At 40.7% G+C, this 26,770-nt stretch overlaps 1 protein-coding gene across 1 annotated transcript in view; it reads left to right on the top strand.

The window, feature by feature from the left end:
* The first annotated feature begins 3,155 nt into the window (after nucleotides 1-3,155).
* The window catches only part of LOC309384172 (transmembrane protein 178B-like), a 28,389-nt gene continuing 4,774 nt past the window's right edge, over nucleotides 3,156-26,770 (top strand). The window contains exons 1-2 of the mRNA XM_081937383.1: nucleotides 3,156-3,656; nucleotides 23,540-23,653. Coding sequence (XP_081793509.1) covers nucleotides 3,263-3,656; nucleotides 23,540-23,653 — 508 coding nt within the window. The 5' untranslated portion in view covers nucleotides 3,156-3,262. The remainder of the gene's footprint in view (nucleotides 3,657-23,539; nucleotides 23,654-26,770) is intronic.

Raw genomic sequence — 26,770 nt, 5'->3', positions numbered from 1 at the left:
AAGTAGATCCTCTGGAATTTCAGAATATTTCAAGAATTGTCTCTTAAGTGTTTCTGTTATGATGTTGCTATTCTATATGACAACAGTTAAACAAGCTTTTATTGCAAATGCACTCAATAGAATTCATAAGGCTAGCTAATGAAGTGCAATATATAAAGGAATTCTCTCCAAAGAGTAGTGGTTGGTATTATTTGCTGCAAGGGTGGTGATGTCGTTTCTCTTTTCAGAATTATAGTGGCTCACTGGCTAAGACTCTGAGCTTGCTGATCAGAAAGGTTGGCAGTTTGGCGGTTTGAATCCCTAGTGCGGCCTAACAGAGTGAGCTCCTGTTCCCAGGTTCAAGTTCACTACTTGTCCCAGCTTCTGCCAACCTAGCAGTTTGAAAGCATGTAAAAATGCAAGTAAAAAAATAGGAACCACCTTTGGTGGGAAGGTAACAGTGTTCCTTGCGCCTTCGGTATTTAATCATGGCGGCCACATGACCACGGAGATGTCTTCGGACAGCACTGGCTCTTCGGCTTTGAAACAGAGATGAGCACCGCCCCCTAGAGTTGAGAACAACTAGCACATATATGCAAGTTTACCTATACAGGAATTATTGTTATAGATGATGCATTTCCACAGAGATTCCAATCCCTGCAATGTTGTACTGGAAGGAATGGCCCAGATGAGGAATGGGGGGAAAATTCAGACTGGTAGACTTGGAATTTACTGATATTCTAGACTTGTGTCTTTAATTTTTTTTAAAGTTGTCTATGCAGATGGATGAAATAATTGCCACAGACAATTATCACTGCATAAATACAGGACTACAAAAAGGGCCATTGCAATTCCTGGAGCAACTTCCTCATGAAAATGAAACGATCAAACATCCATTTCTTTGAATAATTGATTTTTTTAGATTGGTTTTCGTTGACTTAGCAATAGCATTTAGACTTATATGCCACTTCACAGTGCTTTACAGGCCTCTCTAAACGGTTTATAGAGTCAGCATATTGCTCCCAACAATCCAGATCCTCATTTTACTGATCTTGGAAGGATGGAAGGCTGAGTCAACCTTAAGCCTGGTGAGACAAAGGAAACAAAAAGGAAGAAAATAAAGACATCTGACTTGATCCTTTAAAGCAATGGCAGTGACATCTGGCTATCTTACAGAATTAGTGATAGGAATCAATGTGAAGATACTGTATGGGGCAGTAAGCAGAAATGACAAGGCACTTTTAACAGTCACTGCAAGATACCAAGATAGTAAACTTTGGTCTGGTCAGAATACTGTTGCCATTACTTAGATTTTAAGTGGGTGGGGGAGAAACCACTTTTTGTATACAGTACCTTTTAATGTCATAATCCCTTATAATATCTCCTCCTCCTTCTCTCCCTCCTCTTCCTGAGTGGGATGACCAAAATGGGCAACCATTGGGGAGGTACCTAGATCTTGGGAGGTTCACCTGCATATGGACAGCTTTCATTTATACACATGCATACACACACACACACACACACACACACACACACACCTATATCATACTTTTCTTTTTTCCTCACACCTATGTTTTTTCCTGCGCTGGAGAGCATCTCTTCCAATGGCTGAAAAATCACTGATTTCTTGCTCCATTTTGAGCCTTTTTCCCTGGGAGGAAAGTGGAAGCAATGACGCTTTCATTCCCTAGTCCCTCCCCCAACAATCAGGAGCAGAGTGCTGTAGTTCTGCTGCCATTAAAAGCAGCAACAGAATTATTTTGACTGTTGAAAGCACCTGTTTAGCAGCACCTGGCACATTTCCAAAACTCCAAGCTGCAGCTAAATTTTAAATACAAGGCAGCGAGAGACTGAGGTAACGTGCAGTTCAAAGGCTGAAGGTTGCAGATCCCTGCATTAACCAGATCAAAAAGCATTGATAATTTTAAGTATTCCCAATTTCCAGCCTTCGGTCCATGAGACTCTCCATTTTCTTTTACACAGCCAGGGTGATGTTGTAACAGTGTCCTCTTCCTATTACCCATCATACTTATGGCGGTATTTTGAGGTCCAGTATTCCTGCTCCTATGGTTTGCTCAATCCAAGAACAACAACGGAGAAGCTTTTCAGAGTTATACTCCACCCATGTCTTATTCAAGTCTTTAAAGCAAAAAAAATGGTAAGAGCAATTAGTAGATATGGACTTCAAGAAGGAAATCTAACCTCCTCCCCCCACCCTCAGTACTCCAAAATCTTCAATGACTCAGCCAGAAAAGCTATTGATGGAGCAGCAAGGACTGACCCAACTGAGGAAGGCAGGGATTGATGCAACTGGCTGACAGGTGCCCCTTCAACCGTTTCCACTGGGCTTGAGTGCAGTTCCTATTGATGAAAACATCTGCTTTGTTCCTCCCTCCCCCATTGCAACTCCCTAGTTGCTCTGAAGGACAGCTTTTCTGCTTCCCTCCAAAAGAGCCATTCTCCCTCCTTAAGAAAAGTACATGTAAAGGGAGAAAGGTGGGTTATTATGAGTTGCTTTTTTTGGTATCCATGGGAAAGGAGTGCTTCAATGGAAAGACAGAACCCAGCACATGGGACACCAGCAAGGTGGTGCCAAGCAAGCTGAAGGGCAAAGCTATCTGAAGCTGGCCTTGGTGTTCTTTGCACATGGTGAGATGAAGAGAAAGAAGCCATTTTTTAGTCCCCTTCAGAATATTTTCCCATTCAAAACATCCTACAGGTCTGTGGTCCTGATACTCAGAGGTCAAAGTCAGCAGCTTGTAGCAATTCTGACGACGGTGTGTCACACACCATTGGGACACACACATACACACACACACCCCTACACACCATTTCGATTTCAGCAACATGAGGCCAGGATTGGAATCCTGTCAGTGATCATATATGCAAATTGTCATTTCAAACATAGAATAAAGGCTACTCCGAGATTTATTAAAGAACAACTCGCACCCAGGGTTGAAATAGCGCGGATCCGAAATCTACTTTTTTGGGTGGGAGAGAAGGCGGGGGAGGGGGATTTCTCTTTCGCTCCTCCAGCCCGTCCCTGTCTTGCGCAAAAGGAGCCTGGCGCTGGTCCCGTCCCATCCCACCCGGTCCCATAATTTAAGCCGGGGGGGGGGGTAAGGAAGCCACGAGAGCCTGCAGGGGTGGGTGGGGAGGAACGGGTCCGGTGGCTGGCTGACTGGCTGGCTGGCGCTGTGGCCCCCCGGCCGGGCTGCAGGGGGAGCAGCAGTGGCGGGCGGCGCGACTCGGCGGCGGCGGCGGCCGCGGCGGCGCGGGGAAGATGGCGGCCGCGGCTCAGGCGCTGAGCTGCTCGGGGCTGCTGCTGGCCGCCGCCGCCCTGGCCCTGCTGACCGTGGCCATCGGCACCGACTCCTGGTATGAGACCGACGCACGGCGACACCGGGAGCGCTGCCGGGGTTTCGGCCACAAGCGCAACGCCAATAGCAACGACCCGCCAGGTTCCATGTCAGCGCCCAGCCCGCATCTTCCACTCCGCGCCCGACCGCCTCGGGCCCTGGTAGCCGGCCAGACTCCGCCATCGGCTCGGCTCCCGGTTGCTGCGGCTGCCTTGGAATCGCAGTGCGGCCGCCGCTTCAACTCTACCGTCTCCGGCTTGTGGCGGCGCTGTCACCGCGCAGGCTTCGAACCCGAGAGCGAGGAGCTTATCCGTAAAGGTGCGGAGGGCAACGAGCGAGCGACGCGCCCCGTTCAGTGGGCAGGTTAGGCAGGCTGAGCGACGGGGCGAGGGGTTTGGGGGCGCCTTTCTCTTCCAGTTTATACTCTTTAAGGCGCCCCGGGAATGTCGCTGGCCAGGGTGCTGAACCGCTGAGGGAAATGCCTCCAAGTGTCACTCTTTGTAGCTTAGCTGTTGAGCTCGGTTATGGTGTGATAACGACCCCCCCCCCCCGTCCTTTATTTGGAGGGTACCCTCTTGGTCCCTCCTCCCGCGGATTATCCTCGAAATATCAGGTTCCTGAGGTCCTGAAGCTTTTCTTTCATCACATGGTAGCTAGAAGGCTCAAGAAGAGCTCACCTTAGAACCGACTCTTCGCAAGTATAGGATTCATAAAAGGGGTCTACTTCCTTAGCTCCGGATTTCTAGTGTTTCAGACTGTAGAATTTTCGGTTGCTATGTGCATGCACACCCCTAGTCACCTATAGAGTTGCTATGAACATGAAAAAATAATTGCGGTGGTCCTCTGTGCAAATTCTGGTGACTTCAGATGAGCCAACCGATTGTGGATACGATTGGCAAGGTTTTCGGTGATTGCAGCATTTGGGGAAGCACTGCTGGGGCTGGATGGATTATAAACTGATTTGATTTTTCATATTTGATTTTTTTTTTCATATGAACACATCCCTTACCAAAACGTCTTCCATCTGCTTAGATTTGGGAACCCTTATTTGATTCAGTATATCCCTGGAAACATTACCCTTCTATTACATCAAAATCAGTGTCTTCTATCATCATATACAGCTAATACAAATAATACTGCATAAACGTTATGGAATACAATCAATCTCATCCAATCCCTAGAATACAACTCTGGGCCATGTCTATGTGAATTGGAGGGGAGAGAGAAACTAAATTGTGGAGTCAGAGAGAAATGAAATACAGGAGTTGCAGAAAATGATAATTGCTTATTGATAGGAACCATTCAGAAAACAATTGCTGGATGTGGCATGCAGACATCCTGGCATTAGAGAGTTCCCTTTGTTTAATCATTTTAATTAATTCTGGCTCAGATATTTTACAATGAAATAAATAATTATAATTCTTTTGCTGCAGAATTTTGAGATCAGTCACAGATGGCTTCCCTCATGTTTTTTAAATAGTGACATGTCTGATGTCAGATTTCTACCCATTTATTCCTCTGACTAGGCATTGGCCACTTTGTCCAATATAGTTAAGACAGGTGCTTGTGATGTTCTTGTATGTAACAGGTTAGTTAGCCTATGATAGTGTCTTGACTCATGCATATATAGGAATGTGAGAATTTGTAGGAGATTAATTTGCCCTACTAGGTGGAGATATTCTTTCTGCTCAATAAACACAGAATTTATGCAATGAGATTATTCAAAGAATTCTTCTTGCTCTTCTGGTGTTGAACATTAGAGCAACAGATCAAAACCCTAAGCATGTATTATACAGTATATCTTTTATGGTACATAAAAGTCATCTTTGATCCGGGAGAGGCTCCAAGGGGTATGGCTAATGATATTGTGACAGAGGCTACATGATTCATAACCTTTTGCAAAGCCTTATGGTAGCCACTTTGCTCAGTAATCTCCCCCCCACCCCCTCAGAATGGAAAAATAATGCAAACTAGGGAAAGTTTGAGAGGTTTTAGAGATGCAGTGGGTACCTTAAATTTTCACTCCAAAAACATGTGAAAATACAAGTTTTCCAAAATTGAAAAAAAAAAGAGTCAAAATAGTATCAATTGTACACCAACCTTGAGAATTGGAAATTAGGGGCATTGTGCTGCAGTGGTTCTTCTCCTTCCTCTGAGCTGGATCCAGTTAGTGTTAATGGGGGAAAGATCTAGCCCTAGACCTGTACTTGGCTTAGGTCTCCATGCTCTCTCTGCTTTTAGTTAAGATCTACCTGAAATCATTGGGTGACACCAGCATGGGGTTAGAGATTGTCAACCTTTATGCTAATGAGTGATACATTTCTACCTAGGCCAGTGAAAGGGTGCAATAAAGGTCTCTATCCAATGTCTGGAGGCTCTGGAAGTTTGGATGGGGAAGAATAGGTTTTAAGCTTAGTCTGATAGTAAAATCAAGTCACTGTGGCTTATTTTTTTATATTTGCTTGTTAATTATGCAAATTTATATGCCCCTCCCATATCTATTCCATCAGCCAAAGCAAAGACCCCCAGCTTGATTCTATTAACATCCTTGCCTTATGGACTGATAGCAGAACCAAATTTTTAGGCCTTCCAAAGAATCAACACAGTCAGGGCACCTGGAGCTTCAGGGCACAACTGTTCTATAGGGCAGACATAGCAACAAGACAGCAAGTTTCCTAGATCCCATAAAAGAACACTATTCTACAGAGAAGACTTGGAGCATGCCCCATCCTGCTAGATCGGGTAGAAACTACAAGACACAGGGAGGACCCCTATATTGTGTTCCAGTGAAGTGTGAGGGAGTACACTCTTCACTGGAACTCTTCAGATTCAATTATGGAAACTCTCTATATCCAGGAGACCCTAAAACCCAAAGCCATTCAATCTTCCTAAGGTTAAGATGAAGCCTATTTCTCCCATCCAGGCTCTCCTAGTATCCAGGTAGTGTAAGAGGGCATCCTTTGAGCAGCCCAGGAAAGGGATGTACTGTATAATGAAATATTATCAGCATATTGATGATACCTAATGTTGTGCTGATGCTTGACCTAACCCAGCAGTTTCATGTAGATGTTACATAGAAGTGGAGACAGAGTTGTGCCTTGGGATACCTTACAGATCAGAGGCCTAGGACTGTACCTCTTCACCCATCAATTCTGATTCAAACCAACCTCAGACAAAGAAAGTGAACTGTTGAAAAACAATGACTCTCATTACGAACTCCTTGAACTGGTATCAAAGGTATTGAAAGTCACTGATAAATTAAAAAGGGCCAGAACAGAGACACAATCCTTTACCAAAAGTTACCTTGGTGCTATACTCTGGCCTGAATGATGTCCAGACAATCCATTTCCTTCAGGGCCTTTGCTATAGTGAGCTTTTCAACTTTTCAACAACCTTCCTGGAAAAAAAAAAGGGGGGGGGTTGGAAATGGGATGAAACTTGTCCATAATTGTTAGATCCAGTGATGACCTTTTGCGGAGAGGGAAAATAGCAGCTTCCTTCAAAGCAGGCAGCATTGTTCATTCCCACAAGGAGGGACCACTACCAACTAGACCCAATGACATGCTGTCTCCTAGGAGTCTTTAATCAACCAGAAAGGATATGAGGTGGCAGGGCTCAACTTTCTATGACCCTGTCCTATTACTCAGTCTCATATAGCTGTTAAACAGTAGTAATGACTATGTGGAGCCCAAAGCCTGCCTCCAAACATGGTCCCTTTGGGCTAGATCACTCCCAAACTATGAACATGACTGTAACCAGCCACAAAGAAAGGAGGAGAACCACAACAACATGTACTTCCTATTTTCAAACACCATAGCTGGTCCAATAGGATGCCATGATCAATGGTACTAAAAGACACTGAGAGGTCAAAGAGAACTCTCTGAGAGGATGGGTTCACCAGAGATTATCAACAAGTGTGATCTTTATCACAGAGCAATGGTTAGAGTGCAGCACTGCAGGGCACTGCAGGTGGTGCAATGGTTAGAGTGCAGCACTGCAGGGTACTTCAACTGACTGCTAGCTGCAGTTTGGCAGTTCAAATCTCACCAGCTCAAGGTTGACAGAGCCTTCCATCCTTCCAAGTTCGGTAAAATGAGGACCCAGATTGTTGGGGGCAATATGCTGACTTTGTAAACCACTTAGAGAGGGCTGTAAAAGCACTGTGAAGCAGTGTATAAGTTTAAGTGATATTGCTATTATAGTATGCGTTGGTCTGAGCTCAATGGGTCTAGATAATAGACTTGCTCAAGAGCCCTCAGAAGTTGTAGACTTCTTATTTTCTCAACAACCTTATCTAAAAATGGAAGATTGGAAATTGGATGAAAATGTTCATAACCATTGGATCCATCAATAACGTCTTGAAGAGGGTGTACATCATCACCTCCTTCAAGGAAATCACAACTGTTCCTTCTCTCAAATATAAATTTTACACTGCATAGATCCAACCATGTATCATGTCTCCTGAGACTTTAACTAACCCAAGGGCTGGGAATCTAATTAAACAAACAGCTGGATTAATAGCCTCAAGCCACTCCATTTCCTCAGATGTCATAGGACACAATAAGAGTGGAAAAATAACTGTTTTGCCACTTTTATTAATTCAATGTAATTTTAATGAGGGGCCTTACTGTTGGATTTACTCAGTTGGATTTACTGTTTGTCATTCTTCAATAGTGCTCTAGGAATCTAGGAATCTAGGAACTTGGTGTTGGTCTTCCAATATCTCAAGAAAAACTAAACATTCCCAAAGGATTGATGAAGAGGGGAAACCCACATAATAATTCCCAAATCTGGGAATATTACAACTTTAATTTTGGATGGGATAAGACTCCTCCAGTGTGCTGGTATGCAATTTGAGAAGCCTGTTAGATTCAGTTATCTTGTTCGAAGAGCAAATACATCCTATGCACCAATCTGTCTTGAGTACAAATTCCACCCTTTTCTAGTTTAGGAGACTCTACTTAGGTTTACTCATGCCTTGGTTACTTCTTATTTCTACTATTGTAATACTTGTACATAATGCTGCCCTTAAATACTATCTAGATTCTAGAAGTTACATTTGGTGAAGAATGAAGCTTCTATCTAGATAGTCATGTGTGTGTCTTTGTGTGTGTGAGTGTGTGTGTGTATTAATTAATTAATTCTAGTTTACCCATCTGGTCAATTGTAGTGATATATGAATTTGAGGTACTGGTTACTGTCTATAAAATTTGTCATACCACAGGTTGGACTACCATTTATCTCTGATGACTTACCTCATAAAATCTTATTGGGTAGGCATAGTTTGTGTCCTTTCTATGAAGGAATGCCATGTGAGGCACCTGCTCTTTGGAATAGCACACTCCCCAAGATTCAAAGCTTTAGTTAGCCTTCTGTAAAGCCATGAAAATATGTCTTTCTACTGGACATTGTGCCAGGGTGTTGGGTGAGTCCATTCTGCAATGGTTTGGGATGATGAATATGTTTGTGGATTGGCCTTTGTTGTATTCTACTTGTGGTGCTATGCCTTTTATTGTTTTACCGTTGTGGATTATTTTTTCCTCTTTGATTTTGGGGCCAAGAATAACAATTGCAAGTTGAGTGGCTATATATGTCATATAGGTAATTAAATAAATGAATGGCCCACCCACTTTCAGGCCCTCTTGGGGGCCAGTGAAGGGGTTCTTGAGCTGCATAGTCTAGCTATAAGGAGTAATCCCAATTATGATAGTGGATGCCATTATTGATTTTTAAATCCAGATGTACCGTAACTGTAGGCCTTTTCCAGAGGACTAAGTAGTAGAGACTTAAACAAAACATGTTTGATGTATCATCTGGCATTTGTTACTAAGCGATTTGGTTCTGACTGTTAAATAGTAATGGATGTGTCTACCGGTCTAATTTCTTCTTTTAATTTTTGAACTTTAATGTTTTTTCTATTCAATCTTACTAAAAAAAAAAGAACATTTTTTCCTCCATGCTGATATTTTTGACATGCCCCCAACAGCTTTTTATAAAGCACAGCTATTGCCTTTTGCTACTCAAAGGAGATAACGGTTATCTTCATTTTTCTACATCACTGACTCAGGAGCCAAAGTCTGAGACTGTTGAGTTTCTTATGATAATCGCTGAATCACACAGTTTTTCCAAAGGATATCCTTCAGATAAAACAGTTGTGGAAATTGCAAAAATAATGGATTGGTTATGATAAATATAACAATATGTTATTCTGATATAAACAATATCAGAAATTTCACTTGATCGCCTTACATTTCTGAAAAGTGCTACAGCTTACAGATAAGGAGAATGAATAATTCTTCTGCTTCCTAAAAACATATCCTGCTCTTCAGTATTACTACAGGTAGTTCTTGACTTATGACCACTGTTGGGACCATAACTTTCATCGCTAAGTGATGCAGTTGAGAAGAGAGTCACATCTGATTTTACTACACTTTTTGCTACAGTCATTAAGCAAATTGGCCTCCTCCATTGACTTTGCTTTCTTTAATGATTCCTTTCCACTATTTCTTTGATACTAGTGTAACTCTTGTCCTGCAGTGAGTTCTCCTGTTGCAAGATGGCCATGGCAAGTTGTCCTGCAGCGAGTTGGCCGTGGCAAGTTGGCTGTGGCGAGGTAGCCATAGTGAGTTGGCCAATGCAAATTGTCATAGACCCCCCGGGAACATTACCAGTGTTGATCACAAGACCCTGTTATGCTGCAACTATTGTAAATGGAGGCAGTTGCCATGTGCCCAGATTTTGATCACAGGGAAGCTGCAATGATTATAAGCTCAGAACAGTTGAGAGTCATATTAATGTCTTGTCATAACCTCAAATGGTTGTTAAAGGAATGGCCCTAAGTAGAGAACTACCTGCATGTACAATAGCTAAAAACAAATTTGAAATAATAATTACAAAAATAAATAATTTAGACAACAATTATAGACAGAGAACTTGCATGGCTGCACATTGGTTTCAACCATTTCTTTGGTGACCATCTGAAATTTCAATGGTACTAAAGAAAAAGTGACTTCCTTCTTTATGCTTCTGACTGTTACAGCCTTTCCTTGGTCTTGGGATAAAAATTGGACCCTTGGCAACCAGCATGCATTGACGATGGTTTGCTGGGTCCTGGAGTTATATGTGATAAACTTTTGCAACCTTATGACAAGCAAAGTCAATGGAGAAGCCAGATTCATTTACTAACATGTTGCCAACTTAACAACTGCCATGATTCACTTTAAAACTGTGGCAAGAAAAGTCGTAAAATGGGGTAAAATTCACTTAGCAACGATTTTGCTTAGCAATGAAAATGTTGGGCTTGGTTGGGGTTGTAAGTCGAGGACTAATTGTACATGGCCTTTTGTTCTTTACACCTCTTGTTTCTTTTTTCTTTTAAGATCCAATGGACTCCATTCAACCACAATTTCTGAAATCTTCTCCTTTCAACTTCGTACAAAAATGCACTTTCATCACCTTGCTCTTGTTTTTAATCCATTTGTGTATAAGTCACAATTGTTCTCTCCATTTTTTCTGTGAAGCACAACTACTTCAATCATTTGCTAAGCGTTCCATTTATTCCCCTTTACTCCATGTAGGATCGTATGATTCTTCTCATGTTCAGAAACTACCCTTCTATTCCAGACCAATGAAAAACATCTTTTCCCTAAACCAATAGTTACATATTACTGTACTTAATGAGCTTCTGAAGAGCAAAAAATGGATCTGCCTAAAGCTATAAAGTCTTGTATAAAGCCATATCACATTTCCCAAATTTTCCTTGTTATTACATTTCATAGTCCATTGATTAGAATTCTACCAAAAACTTTCCAAGGCACATTTAACAAATGGATTCAAAAGTGTACTTTTCACTTTGCTATTTTGTGGCTCAACAGCTGCATTGTCAGGCACCCATGTAGTCTTCATGCACAGACATTAAAGGAATTAAATTCCATAAGCATACCATACCACAGTTGCAGGAGTTGGGTATGTCTAGTCTAGGGAAAAGAAGGACTTAGGGGTAACATGGAGTGTTCCAATGTCTAAACAGCTGCCACATAAAAGAATCAACCTATTCTCCAAAGCACCTGAAGGAAGGACAAGAAGCAATGGGTGGAAACTAATCAAGGAGAGAAGCAACCTAGATCTAAGGAGAATTTCCTGACAGTTAGAACAATTAATCAGTAGAATGACTAACTTCCAGAAGTTGTGAGTGCTCCAACACTGGAGGTTTTAAAGAAGCGATTGGACAACCATTTGTCTGAAATGGTGTAGGATTTCCTGCTTAAACAGAGGGTTTGACAAGAGGACCTCCAAGGTCCCTTCCAACTTCATTTTGTTATTCTTTTACTTCTGCATTTGAACAGTTCTCCTGTTATACCTTCTGCTCATGCAGCTTTACCATTTTTTCCAACATTCTGCCAGCATTTCGGACTTTGCTTTATTCATTTTTTTCTTGTATGCTAACATTGATAATATTTATTTCAATTGTTTAGAATTCCCATTCAAATCTCTAAAATACTTCATCTAGTGTCTCTTCCCTTTAGCTTCATTCCATGTCAGTTTTCTTATCATTCATTCTGATGGCAACACTTTCTTTAGCCTTTTTCATCCACTTCCAGAACTTTTTACCCATAAAAATCACCATTGGACAATAAACTATGTGGCACATATTAAATCTAAAGAAAAATGGAAGAAAACTGCACGAGGTGCTTTGGGAATAATTCACAACAGATCAGAGTGCAAAGGTATTGCTGGTTGAAACCACTTGAAAAGTCCTCTGATTCAGCTTGCCTATTGCTTCGCTGGTGGGGTAATTCATGCCATTGGGCAGCCTCTGGAACACTTAACCACTAGTGCCATTCCACTGGAGTGGAAGAGGAAATTGAGGTGTTCTGGGACCAACGCTGGAGTGGGTGTCATTCTCTCTGGGATTGGTGTAGAACACACTGTCCTATTTCATTAAAGTAGGTGGGGGATGAAGTGCTTCTAACATGATATCAACGAAAGAACTAAGTATGATTACGTTCTACCATAGAATCTCCTGCAGGAACTAGTTTGGTAAACTTCTCCAAAGATTGCAATAGCACTTAGACTTATATACCGCTTCACAGTTCTTTACAGCCCTCTCTAAGCAGTTTACAGAATCAGCATTTTGCCCCCAATAATCTGGGTCCTCATTTTACCGACCTCGGAAGGATGGAAGGGTGAGTCAGTCAAGATCAAACTCCTGTCATTGAGCTGAATTAGCCTGCAATACTGCATTCTAACCATTGCACCAGCATAGATAATTGTTAAAAGAATTCCAGTTCCAGTAAACATCAATTATATTTGCCATATATTATTCTCCTTTTGTGATGTATGTGCCTCCAGGTCCATTTTTTCCTCCTGGCACCTGCCTGGACAAATCCTTGCAGATTTCTTGGTATAATTTCTGAAATTGTTTGACCTTGCTTCATTCTTCCTAGGGTTGGGAGAGGGAGGCTGGTCCGGGGTCAACCAGCTGGCTTTGGACCTAAGGTGGGACTAGAATGAATGGCCTCTCCTTTGCTTTCCCTTAAATTTGGAATTGGCATACCACACACCCACCCCAAGTGCATCTCTAGAATCCCTTCTCTAAATTCATCCCTTTAAATCTTTCCGTCTGGAAACAAATACAAGACGTCAGTATTTGACAGAATATGCTGTATGCCACAAGTTATTCCTGCCTCCATTTTCCCTTTCCTATTCCCGTCTGCTTGTTTTTTTGATTGTTTGTGCTTTGGGAAAGGGATTTGTCAAACACTGCCTTTGTTAAGCCCTGTGGCGCTAAATAATGTCAAGATTCTCCTGTTCCTACCTTTGTAGCGAAAGTAAAGCTGCAGTATACTGTTTCCAGAATCTATTATAAAACCATCAGCTGCTCTCCTGCATTTAATCCTCGCCCATACAGTATGTATCTTCTGCCTTTGTTAAGTTTCCATGCTGATTTTATCCACTGAAAGGCAATTCATTTATTTTATTAATTGATTTCCCCCTACATAATATTTTCTTCTCATTGATAGGCCTTCCTCCCTTCTAGCTAAAAGCTTTTTGTGTCCACCAATGATCTCAAGGAATTTAAAACCAATTCTTTTGTTCACCCTCTCTCTCCACTGTGGCTCTGCCAAAGCTAATGCACATATTGGATATAATAAAGCTAAAATCCAATATCACATTAGGTGTGTATAAACCTCTTAAATCCAGCATCTTAAGCTTAACTCTGTTTTGGATTGTAACTTCCATTTTGGGTAATAGATTTTGGAGGCTGCCAGCCTATGAGGCTAGCGTGCCTTCAGATTCTCTCCTCCCAATAAAATATCACATAACTTTAGCCATTGTGGTTTTTGGGGCAGAATGCCCACAGCAAAGTCCCGATCTCACAATTTGTATCTGGTCTCTAAGCTACAGCTTTTTCTTTTTCATTCTTTCCCTGCTTAATCTTTTAAGAAACAGCCCTGTCCACAATGCATCACACACAGTAGGCATAAAGGAAACAGTTTTCGGAGTGATATGAAGTAAACCAACTTCTGCTGACTAAAGGCGCATTTTTTTTAAAAAAATGGTAGTACACTTCACTTTTAGGTTAGAACTCAAAAGAGTTAATTTTTAGCAATAGTAATAGCACTTGAATTAATATACCACTCCATAGTGCTTTTACAGCCCCCTCTAAAGCAGTTTACAGAGTCAGCATATTGCCCCCCCAACAATCTGGGTCCTCATTTTACCCACCTAGGAAGGATGGAAGGCTGAGTCAACCTTGAGCTGGTGAAATTTGAACTGCTGAACTGCAGTTAGCAGTCAGCTGATGTAGCCTGCAGTACCACCCTTGAAATTAAAATTTACTGTTTTCGAATTTTAGCTGCCATCAAGGAAACCCCAGAACTGAGGATAGTTTCTTAGGTGAAGCTCCCAGCACCCTCTGGTAGTTACTACCACTTTGTACATTTTAACAGAATCCTATTGGATTGGAATAGCATTGTGGTCCCAGTAAAAGAATGAATGGATTAAAACAGGACAGGAGGGGGAAAATATCAAACATATGGGAAGAATACAGATGGTATTCTCGACTCACAACCATTCATTTGGTGACCGTTCAAAGTTACAACAGCACTGGAAAAATGGTCCTATGACCATTTTTCACACTTATGACCATTGCAGCATCTCCATGATCACATAACTAAAATTCGGGTATTTGTCAACTGACATGTATTTACGCTCATTGCACTGTCATGTGATCAACATTTGTAACCTTTCCAACTGACTTCCAACAAGCAATGTCAGTGGGGGAAACCAGGTTCACTCAATATAAGGTAAAGGTAAAGGTTCCCCAGCACATGCATACTAGTCGTTTCCATCTCTAGGGGGCAGTGCTCATCTCCGTTTCAAAGCCGAAGAGCCAGTGCTGTCCGAAGATGTCTTCATAGTCATGTGGCCAGCATGACTGAATGCCGAAGGCACATGGAGTGCTGTTACCTTCCCACCAAAGTGGTCCCTATTTTTCTACTTGCATTTTTTACTTGCTTTCGAACTGCTAGGTTGGCAGAAGCTGGGACAAGTAATGGGAGCTCACTCTGTTAAGCGGGGCTAGGAATTCGAACTGCTGAACTGCCAACCTTCTGATTGGCAAGCGCAGCATCTTAGCCACCATGTCAATATACACCCTTGTTATATAGAGAGTCCTGTTTGCCTTCATTGATTAAATTAACATGATTTGCTTAACAATTGCAGTGATTCACTTAACAACTGTGGCAATGAGGTGAAACTCACTTAACATCTGCCTTGCTTAGCAATGGAAATGTTGAGCTTAATTGTGGTCATAATTTAAGGACTACCTGTATTCATTCAACTTAATTGCATTGCAATTTTCAAATTAATCTATTTTAGTCTTTCTCTCTCTTTCTTACATAGAAACAAACTCTGTCCTGCCACTTGCCATTCAAATGCTAACTGACTCTTGGGTCAAAAAGATCACAGTTCTTTGACAGATATCAATTTGATAAACACAGATTTAATGTTAAAAAAACAAGCTAAGGTAGAACGTATGACCAAAGGAAGAAGAACATGTCTGGGTCAGGATTAATAATTAATAATTTCCCTATCCCAAGTTTTCAGTGTAAATGAAGTGACATCCCTTCATACAGAGACATCAGAGTGGGTATCAGGGAGTGATAAAAAAATTCAAAGACAGATGGTATTTATAATGTATGATATACATTGAGCAAGGGTGGTTTTCAGTTGAGTGGACTGGGTTTGCTTTCCTGATACTACAAAATGATAGGTTTGGTGAACAGCATTGATTAATCCATGTCTTGTGATAAGATAATGTAGTTGTGAAGTAACCTCTCAGTGTTCTGGGAATATTATATTTATTTTTAGCTCCAGGTTCCTATGGGTAATGATGTTACCGAGCGTTGAAAACCCCAGACAGAGCCATCTCGTATGTGCTACTGTCATTTTAGTATCAGCGTGTCTGCTTAGTTATAGATCTAGAATTGAATTCATAAGGCACTGATCCCCAGCTTTTCTTTTGCACATATCACGGTCTCATCACTGGAAGGTTTATAAAGATAAAGGTAAAGGTTTCCCCTCTCCAGTAATTTTGGGGCAGTGTTCATCTCCGTTTCTTAGCTGAGGGAGCCAGCGTTGTCCGAACACATTATTGTGGTCATGTGGCCAACATGACTACATGCCAAGGCACACAGAACGTATTATCTTCCCACCAAAGTGGTACCTATTTATCTACTTGCATTTGCATGCTTTCGAACTGCTGGGTGGGCAGGAGCTGAGGCAAGTACCAGGGCTCATCCTGTCAGATAGCACTAGGGTCTTGAACCCGGGCTGTCAGCTTTCCATCTGACAAGCTGAGCGTTTTTAACAGCTGAGCCACTATCTCCCTCACTGTAAGGTTTAAGGCCTATCATATGCATTTGATACACAGTAAATAATAAATTTAAGAGTTAAAATTGCAGATAACACTTATGTTACAGCCAATATCCCCAGTAGCATCTGCATTATCCCCAGTTAAGCAGTAAAATACTTTTTAAAAAACAGCAGAAACAATGGCAAGTTGCTAAACTTCATGACATATTGGTGGCTTGACCTAAAATCCCTCAAACTTTTGAATAAGAAAACTCCCAGGATATTGATAATTTTTGATACTTATTTTTATTTTGACATTGTAAATAGGGACCACCAGAGTACTGATCCAGTGGTCCTTGGATCCAAAATAGGAAATCATAATTTTAAGGGAAACACTGGCCTCAGACAAGATGTACTCCATTACATCTCTGTACCAGAAGCACTGAAGACACTTGAAAATCTCAACAAAGAATAACTGCAAGAAAAGTTATACAGTTATATTTATGTTTTGAGGTCCCAAATCCTCTGATTTTGTTGAAGTCAATCAAAAAAGAGCACCAGAGCAGAGAATTGTTTTCTTTTAAAACACAGAATGTGCTTCTGCTTTTATCCAGAACTTGTAATTTGAAAAATAGAGAGACAGACTGTCACAAGAATTATTACTTCTTTCTGCACAGTTGAGGATGGAACCAATTATAACATTGTACCTAACAACTGTAGAAACCAGACTAATCTCTCTGTGTAGTATCCAAGCACCATGACATGTTTAGGTTGAAATTCAGACTTGGAGAACTGCAAAGAAGTTTCAGAAAGATAACTAAAGAGAAGAGATTATAGACGTTGGTTAAATAGCAGAGAGGCACCTCTAAGGGGATGAAGGGGATAAAGGAAGGGCATGACATCCTTACACAAATGCTGTGACTTAAATCCATGAGTCAAACATATGATGATGTCAGCACGCTTGTGACACCATTTTAGGAGACCCGAGTGTTAAGTAAGTAAGTTCCCCGTTAGGAGAGCGAGTGTGCAGAGAAGCTTAATGAGAGTGGTATGGACGAACACACACAAACCAGCATACAGGGACACTGAATAGTATAAAATATAGTAGTTTACTCTGTGGAAATATAGAGGTATTCAGAGTCCAGTTAACAGTCCAAGTCATACACGGTTCAGTCATTCAGTTATCAAATAGTCAGTCTAGCACACAAAACAGCTAACAGTAGCAAACCATAGTACCTCACAATACACTGATCAGCGTCTAACAAACAGAGAGCTAACAGTCATTCTGGCTCCCTCTTATGGCTGCTTGAGGTAACAATCCAATTACATCTCTCTAGCATTTAAAGTAACAGATACATTTGTTACAATCATAGCTTATATACATTGCCAAGCCAAGCTTAGGGTTACATCCCTAACACCGAGGATCACAGTGGAAGCTGCTGAAGTAGCATTTTTAAAAGAAATCAAATATCAGTAGAAAATATTCAACAAAACTATGTAGGAGTCTTCTTTAAGCTACAAGAAAATAACCAAAAAAAAGGGAGGGGAGAAACATGGTAGGAAGAACCCTATTGTAAACAAGTAGATGTTTTCAGAAACTGAGAAAAAGTTATTTTCTTTTTAAAAGCAGAATTTGGGCAGCTAGCAATCTGGGATGCTTTGATTTGGATCCCTGCACTGAAGAACTCAATAGTACAAAGGCCTTTTCTAACTCTACAATTCTAATTGGATTCCAGGTTGATGAGATTGAGGCTTATAGCTGTGTGATGGGGCTGCATTACATGGGCATGGAAAGAGTTACTCTTACTAAGTATATCTACATACTACTCAAACTCTTGCATCTATAACCTTTAACTGGCAGAAGTGATGCCTCATAGGGCAGATTTTTTTTCAGCAAAGGCAACTTAAGTGGGCTAACTTACAGAATGCATCCAAAATCTGGGAGCCATGAATTCCCGTGGAATTGAAATTTAGCAAATGTTATAAAATATTTTATGACATAAAAATTAGCATTAAGCGTTTTATGGCGCGATTTCATAAAACATTTCCTGTGGTCGACTGCTGATGTTTGAACTGGGCTATACAGTTCAGGTTGTGCGACTTTCATAGCAGGTGCATCTCTTAATATCTCCCTGAATTTTAAAGAACTTTTACAGTACTTTAGAAAGTTGTGCCATTGTTAAAAGCGCTGAGGAATCGAGTGAAGAATTATCTCTGAAACAATTTAACAGATCGTAAATTATCTAGTTTAATAAAAATGCATTGTCATCAACACACATCCAAAATTTAATCACATTTGGAAAGGCCGCTTATTCACACATAAAACACCCATTTTCTGTCCTAATTTCCCTTTGTAAAAAGCCAGCAAAGATTAATTTTGAGACCTTTAAAGAAAGAGGCAAAGCGATTATGCCTTTTACTGATTTTCATCATTCTATTACAACTGAAAAAAGCAATAACTGCTTAGTCTAATGTTCGTTAAACAGATATTTCTCTAAGTTCGCAAAGATCGGACATCTCATGATTTGAATAAGTTAGAATCATACTTTGGAACCAGGTAAGAGAGTTTGGGGCCCATCGTTTTAGGGTGGAATGGGACAGCTCACCACAGCCAACTCACTGCAGCCAACTTGTCAAGGTCAACTTGCTATGGCCAGCTCACCACAGCCAACTCACTGCAGCCAACGTGTCAAGGTCAACTTGCTATGGCCAGCTCACCACAGCCAACTCACTGCAGCCAACGTGTCAAGGTCAACTTGCTATGGCCAGCTCACCACAGCCAACTCACTGCAGCCAACGTGTCAAGGTCAACTTGCTATGGCCAGCTCACCGCAGCCAATGTGTCAAGGTCAACTTGCTATGGCCAGCTCACCACAGCCAACTCACCACAAAACAACTTGTCAAGGTCAACTTGCTATGGCCAGCTCACCACAGCCAACTCACTGCAGCCAACGTGTCAAGGTCAACTTGCTATGGCCGGCTCACCACAGCCAACTCACTGCAGCCAACGTGTCAAGGTCAACTTGCTATGGCCAGCTCACCACAGCCAACTCACTGCAGCCAACGTGTCAAGGTCAACTTGCTATGGCCAGCTCACCACAGCCAACTCACTGCAGCCAACGTGTCAAGGTCAACTTGCTATGGCCAGCTCACCATAGCCAACTCACTGCAGCCAATGTGTCAAGGTCAACTTGCTATGGCCAGCTCACCACAGCCAACTCACTGCAGCCAACTTGTCAAGGTCAACTTGCTATGGCCAGCTCACCACAGCCAACTCACTGCAGCCAACTTGTCAAGGTCAACTTGCTATGGCCAGCTCACCACAAGACAACCTGCTGCGGGACCATTCAACAATTTAATTTAATTATTTAATATAATTTCAAAATATTTTAATTTTTATCATTCACATTTCATTTTGTCTCTCCTTCAGCACTCTCCTAGTGCAATGATTCTATTGCACTATTTTTTCAATATTAGTGGAACTCTTGTCCCATGGCGAGTTGTCCTATGGCGAGTTGACTGCAGCAAGTTGGCCATGGGGAGTTGGAGGTGGTGAGTTGTTCATTCCAGGTCTGAACTAGGAATCAGATTTTTTCTGGTTCTGAGTTCTGAAGCAGGCCCAAGGTATTTGCACAGCCCTAGTAGCAGACCGGTAAACATTATCTTCTCTTGTGTTGTAACTGAAACAAGTGATGACATATCAATCAGAAACAATGCTGGGAAAACAAATATAAGGAATTAATTCATGCCAGAATTTTAGATGCTTCAATCTTCTTTGACTTACCAAAGCCAGTAAAGATTGTGCTAAGAGGAAAGCTGGATTGTGTAATGTACTGAAATGACATGATTAACAATAGAGTCATGCATTGCCAATTCTGTGGTTTGGCTTCCTAATGATTATCTAGTGCAAAACAACTTATAAAATGCTATTTGTGGGCAGATTTAATAGAAGCCCTTTGTAAGTCACATAGTATTCAATTCAATTCCATTCAAAAGTGCCCAAGAGTGAAATCACAATATTAATGCAAAAGCTTCTTGAATTCTGCTCTTTCCTTCAGTAGCAGACCTCCTTTTTTGCTCTCAATGTATTCACAACTGACAACTTAGCCCATTGCATATCAATAGTTCCTCTTTAGAGGATAGAGCAGCATAATGGCAACATCAACTTTGTATACAGGTAGTCCTCAACTTACAACTTTTCATTTAGGGACTGTTCAAAGTTACAATAGCAGTGAAAAAAAAGTCCCTTACAACCCATCCTTACATTTATACTTACGACCATTGCAGCATTCCCACGATCAATTGATCCAAATTCAGGGACCTGGCATATATTTACATAGTTGTAGCATTCTGGGGTCATAGAATTGCCATTTGTGACCTTCCCAGCCAACTTCCTACCAGCAAATTCAATGGGCGAAGCCAGATTCACTTAACATTAGCATGCTTCACTTAGCAACTGCAGTGATTCACTTAATAACCAGGGTGAAGAGGTCATAATTTACTTAATTGTCTAAATATGTAATAGTCCCAACTGTGGTCAAGCACTATGTGTACAGTATATAGAAATACTACTGGGTTCAGGTAATGTAAAAATAATAGGATATAATCTGTTCTGTATATACTTCTGAACCATTCTGGCTTGATAATAACTAATGAAACTGGATATTATGGGATATTTAAGAAACCAAAATTAACTGGACCCAATGGCTACTGTAGGGTGTAGTTTCTTTCTCTTGTCCACAATCTGCTGTGTTTGCTGCCAGAGCTGTTTTTTTTGGCAACCCCTGGATTTGATGGGTCTCTTAGGAAAGATCCAAGATGACTTTTGGACAGCTGTGGACCCAACCCAGGAGGGGGAGTTTTGAAGATTGCAACTCCTGGTGAGGGAGTAGCTGAAAGGTCAAGGGCCTTTTACACCTCTTTCGACTAGCAGACCAGAGGTGGTATTCAGCAGGTTCTGACCAGTTCTGGAGAACTGGTAGCGGAAATTTTGAGTAGTTCAGAGAACTGGTAAATACCACCTCTGACTGGGCCCGCCCCCATCTATTCTCTGCCTCCGGAGTCCCAGCTGATCGGGAGGGAATGGGGATTTTTCAGTAACCTTCCCCTGGAGGAGGGAGGGAATGGAGATTTTGTAGTATCCTTCCCCTGCCACGCCTACCAAGCCATGCCACGTCCACCAAGCCACACCCACAGAACCAGTGGTAAAAAAAAATTGAATCCCACCACTGTAGCAGACATATTCTAAGCAAGCTGGTTCTTGCAACTTTCACTTTCTGAACTTTTTCTTTTTAAATGTTAATGCGGATTTATTTCAACCCCAGCTGGATTCTTTCTGTTTTCCTTCTTTGATTTATTTGACCCTTCTCATTCCTTTTTGCCTTCTGTATGGAAAGACACATGTGACTTTGGGTTTGCACTTTATTAACTTGCAAAAACATTTTGGATCAAATGTCCCAAAAATTCCTTCCCTCTCCTTTTCACTGCCTCCCTGCTCTCTCCCTGCTTTGAGCCAACAACAGTTCAGACTGCAGACAGAAGGAGGAGGCTGACATCCAAAGGGGAAAACAGACTCTGGCTTAGAAGATGCAATCCTTAGTTGATTTTTCCCCCTAAAAGATTTTATGAACTTATAAACTTTGTGCAAAACAATTTTTAAAAACAGACATTGCAGTTTTTTTTAAGCCAGCAAAAATAATTTGTTTTTAAAGCAGCAGATTCGTTGGGAGGAAATTGTTTTTTGTATTGTTAGTTGCGAAGTCGTGTCTCACCCATCGCGACTCCATGGACAACATTCCTCCAGGCCTTCCTATCCTCTACCATCCTCTGGAGTCCATTTAAGCTCACGCCTACTGCTTCAATGACTCCATTCAGCAACCTCATTCTCTGTCGTCTCCTTCTTCTTTTGCTCTCAATCTTTACCAGTATTAGGCTCTTCTCCAGTGAGTCCTTCCTTCTCACTAGGTGGCCAAAGTACTTGAGTTTCATCTTCAGCATCTGGCCTTCTAAAGAACAGTCAGGGTTGATCTCCTTAGGACTGACCGGTTTGGTCGCCTTGCAGTCCAAGGGGCTTTCAGGAGTCTTCTCCAGCACCATAGTTCATAACAGATACGGAAATATCACAGATGGTGGAGAACATCAAGAAGAAGAAATGTGATTTCCTAGCCATAAAATATCTAGGAAGAAATATAGACTCAGACATTATAGCACCTGGGCATCACACTGAAATTATAGAGCTGACTCGATACAGTATATCTCCCAGAAGCTTAATACTTATATAATAGCAGAGAACTCTCTGGGTTGACAAGTACAAATGTTTTTTCTTTAAGGGTTTTGATGGAGAGTGGGAAACAGATTTAATACATTTAATTGAGGAACAGTTTTATCTGGAATTTTGGGGGAAGATAGATTGGCTTTGGAGATTTTATTCAATCAACAATTGATAAGAGATAGTATAAAGAAACAATCTTGGCTATTTGATCTAGGACAGAGGGGGTTGCTTCCAGTTCGGTCCAGATCAGGTGAACCGGTAGTGGTGGCAGGGGGAGGCTCCACCCACCTGGACGCTTCTGTGCTTGCAGGGTGCACACACGCGAGCACGAGCAAACCATTAGTGCCAGGATTTGCAACCCACCTCTGTAATTAAGGTTAATATTTTGCATGATAGGGGACTGAGTTCATAGTAAATTTTCTATGAGCTGATTACAATTACAGTTTATTGGTTTTGGAATTTCAGCTTTGTCTTTCTCCTATTACTGTTCACAATTTTTATTACTTTCATATTCTTTTATATTCTTGCATAATATGTTCCATATTTTTTTTCTGTTAACTACTTTGTTATTAATATAGTTTATCAATGACAGGCTAACAATTTGTAAGTAGGTTTAGTAGTTTAACAGTTTAAAATTTGTTTGGCCTGTTTCTCAAGGCGTAGGAAATCAAAATTGCTGTACTGTACCAATCAGCATTCAGTACAACAAAATTGTTGTACTGTACCAATCAGCATTCAGTTAGGGAGGATACTATGCATATGTGTGTTATTGTATTTAAGATAATTTTTTGTTGATGTCTTTTTTTTGTTATGATTTTTAAAAAAAAAATATTGGTGTTTTGTATTTTAATCTTTTTTCAATAAACTAAAAAAATGCAAAAAAAAGAAACTATAATTAAGACAGATAACGATTTAGAATGGCGGGATGGATCTAATCAGTAACTTCTTAATTTAGTTTCTCAGCTACAGAAGAAGTTTAATCTGATTTATGGGCAGTAAAGGGAAAGCAGTGTTACAAATGTCATTGTTCAGCTACAGAATCCCCAACTGCACACTGAATTTGTCTTTGCAGGAGTCATTCAACGATGCACAGCTGTGAAATATCATTACACATCATCTTCCCTGCCACGCAACTTGCCTATTAATGTTACCAATACCATCCGCCAGGATGAATGGCATGCTCTCCGTAAGTGTCCCAAGCACATCCTTGTATGTGCATTATCAAAACCAAACGGCTATTTGGGTGAATCATCCTCAGGTCTCGCCTAGGATTCTCTCCACCCCCCCCCCTCTATCATCCATCCATCTCTCTATCTATCATCTATCTATCTATCATCTATCTATCTATCTATCTATCTATCTATCTATCTATCTATCTATCTATCTATCTATCTATCTATCTATCTATCATCTATCATCTATCTATCTATCATCTATCTATCTATCTATCCATCCATCCATCTATCATCTATCTATCTATCTGTCTGTCTGTCTGTCTGTCTGTCTGTCTATCCATCTATCTATCATCTATCTATCTATCATCTATCTATCTATCTATCTATCTATCTATCTATCTATCTATCTATCTATCTATCTATCTATCATCTATCTATCTATCTATCTATCTATCTATCTATCTATATCAATCAATCATCTATCTTATCTATCAATCATCTATTCTATCTCTCTATCTCTCTATCTATCTATCTATCTATCTATCTATCTATCTATCTATCATCTATCTCTATCATCCATCCATCCATCCATCCATCCATCCATCCATCATCTATCTATCTATCTATCTATCTATCTATCTATCTATCTATCTATCTATCTATCTATCTATCTATCTATCTATCTTATCTATCTATCATGTATACATGCTTTGTTTCTGTGGAGCAGTGTTTTTCAACCTTGGCAACTTGAAGATGTCCGGACTTCAACTCCCAGAATTCCCCAGCCAGAGAATGCCCAGAAGTCCAGACATCTTCAAGTTGCCAAGGTTGTGAAACACTGCTGTGGAGAAAGATAGACATGAACATTAGCACATCAGTGAGAGAGATATTCTTGCACCAGATGTTTTAGCTTTCTGTATGTGCCAAAAACTAACATATATGTCAAAAACAAGCATATTTCATGTTTGCTCAAGGATGGTTTGCTGGTTTGTTTACATATTTAACATTTGAATACCTCAGCAAGAAGTAAGTGAATGTAAGTGGAACAAGTTCTTGCATTGGAATAGTTTAGATTCTTTCAGAAGCAAGGAACTAAATCAGCCGTTTACCATCTTTCTTTCCAGATTTCTTCCCGGAATTTCCAATTATTCAGTTGAAGAGGATTGAAATAAATATATGTTACTCTTAGATGGCTGAAAAAGTACATGTTGACATATAAAACAACCAGAAAGCAAAGCCTCAAAAAGATGGTTGTAGGGAATTACAGTTTTAATCATATAATGGAAGCAATCAAAAGAGCTTCAGAAGCAATCACCTATCTAGATGGAGCACATCTACCTGCTCTGCAGTTATCCCTATCCAAAAGGCTCTGAAGAGTTAAAGCAATTTGGAGGAAATTATGGCACATCCTTCATTCTGGATTGAAAGCTGCAGGAAGAATCTTGCATGTTTTTGTTCAAGTGTTCCTGACTTTCAAGCCAGATATACCCCTACAATGCATATTGTATAATGTTCAAGAGCTTATTTCTCTGGGATCCTCATTTCAAGTTAGTTTACTTTATACCTTATACCAGAAAGGGAACTTGAGGCTGAGTCATGCAGCTCTGCCAAAACATTTTGGCAGCCAGAGAGCCTTATTTGATTGCACCTGTGTGATTCCCTGCTATTTTGCAGTAAGAAACCTGTAGAAATGATTATGTAAACTCTAAAATAGCCTTTACCCATGTGGTTTAAAAAAAATCCTCCTTCTCCCAAGGAAAGAAATCAGAATTCTGATCTTATCCATTTGTGTGGCACAACTTGACTTGTTACAATATTTCCCTCTCCGTATATTTTTTTTAAAAGCCAAAAGTGAAGTTCTACCCTGACTAGGCAATTCATTTTTTAATATTTTTGCCAAGGAAACAATAGAGATTTCATCAGAAAATCATTAGAACTCAAATTTGAGTGGATCATCTACCTTAGTTAAGAGAAAATTGTTCCTACAACCTGTTGCAAGTACAAATCCTTTATGGTGATTGAAATCCAATATATCTGGAGAGCATAAGATCGGCAAAACCTTAGCTAGCAATGTCTTCCCTGCCACAATCTCAATCATTTATTGGGCTACTCCTATCATTCCTCTCCCATTTGCCTGGTCTGTTTACCTTCTTGAATCCTTATGAGCTCTTGTCAAGAGACAATCAGATTGAGACAGTAGCAGCAGTACATCATAATGTAATGTCCTCTGAGACTATGGCAGTATTACGTCATGACATAATGTCTTTTGCAACAAATCATAGATGATCCCATATCCACAGCTTGATTGCTCTGCATTGCATTGTACTCTGCACTTACAGAACTGCCCGATTGCTTGAACAGTCGAGGAAATTGTCTATTCATAGACTCATAGATGATCTCAGAAAAACAGAACAATACTCACAAACAGAATATTTTCAGAGGGGCAGATTTACATAGTCACCGTAATCCTTCTTTGCAAGATAATGATTTCGTTAAGAGGAGACCTTATAATTTTAGGAAGTGCTAAGGCCTTGCTTGGTTTGCTTTCTTAACTGCTTTATATGGTTCTCAAAATCCACCAACATCCTGTCCTAAGGAGAACTTATATGGCTGATGTCTAGCGCAGCCTTTTTCACACTTTGGTGTTTTTTCTCTTTGTGCTGGATTAGAATGCTTATTGGCTTTCACAAGCTATAGCTGTAGTGTATATAGAGATTCTCAGTCATCCAGATCATAGTTGTCCCAAAGGTGCTTTTTGAAGAGGTAACTGGACTTTCTGGTTTTCCTTTGAAGGCATTTCACTTCTCATCCAAGAAGCTTCTTCAGTTCTAACTGGATGGTGGAGAATGGAAGGATTTATACTCCTTGCAGACTGCTGGTCACTTGCATTATTTTAGAGAGTCGTTAAGGCCATTTGGAGGTTTATCTGTGTCCTCAGGATCATGAGGGAAATAGGTGTCTTCAAAACAACTACTTCATAGATGCATAGCACAACATAGGAGAACAAACCCATCAGGACAAGATTCAGCAGTCCATCTGCATTGAAAAGACAAAAGCCACTCTTTTGAAGACAGCAAAGTCCACATTTTGAACAGAGAGGATCTCTGGTTTGAAGGAGGGGTCAAAGA

The sequence above is a fragment of the Natrix helvetica genome (assembly GCF_964273705.1).
Source record: "Natrix helvetica genome assembly, chromosome: 1".
NCBI lineage: Eukaryota > Metazoa > Chordata > Lepidosauria > Squamata > Natricidae > Natrix > Natrix helvetica.
The sequence above is the reverse complement of the archived record's forward strand: the minus strand, read 5'-3'. Positions and strand labels throughout refer to the sequence as shown.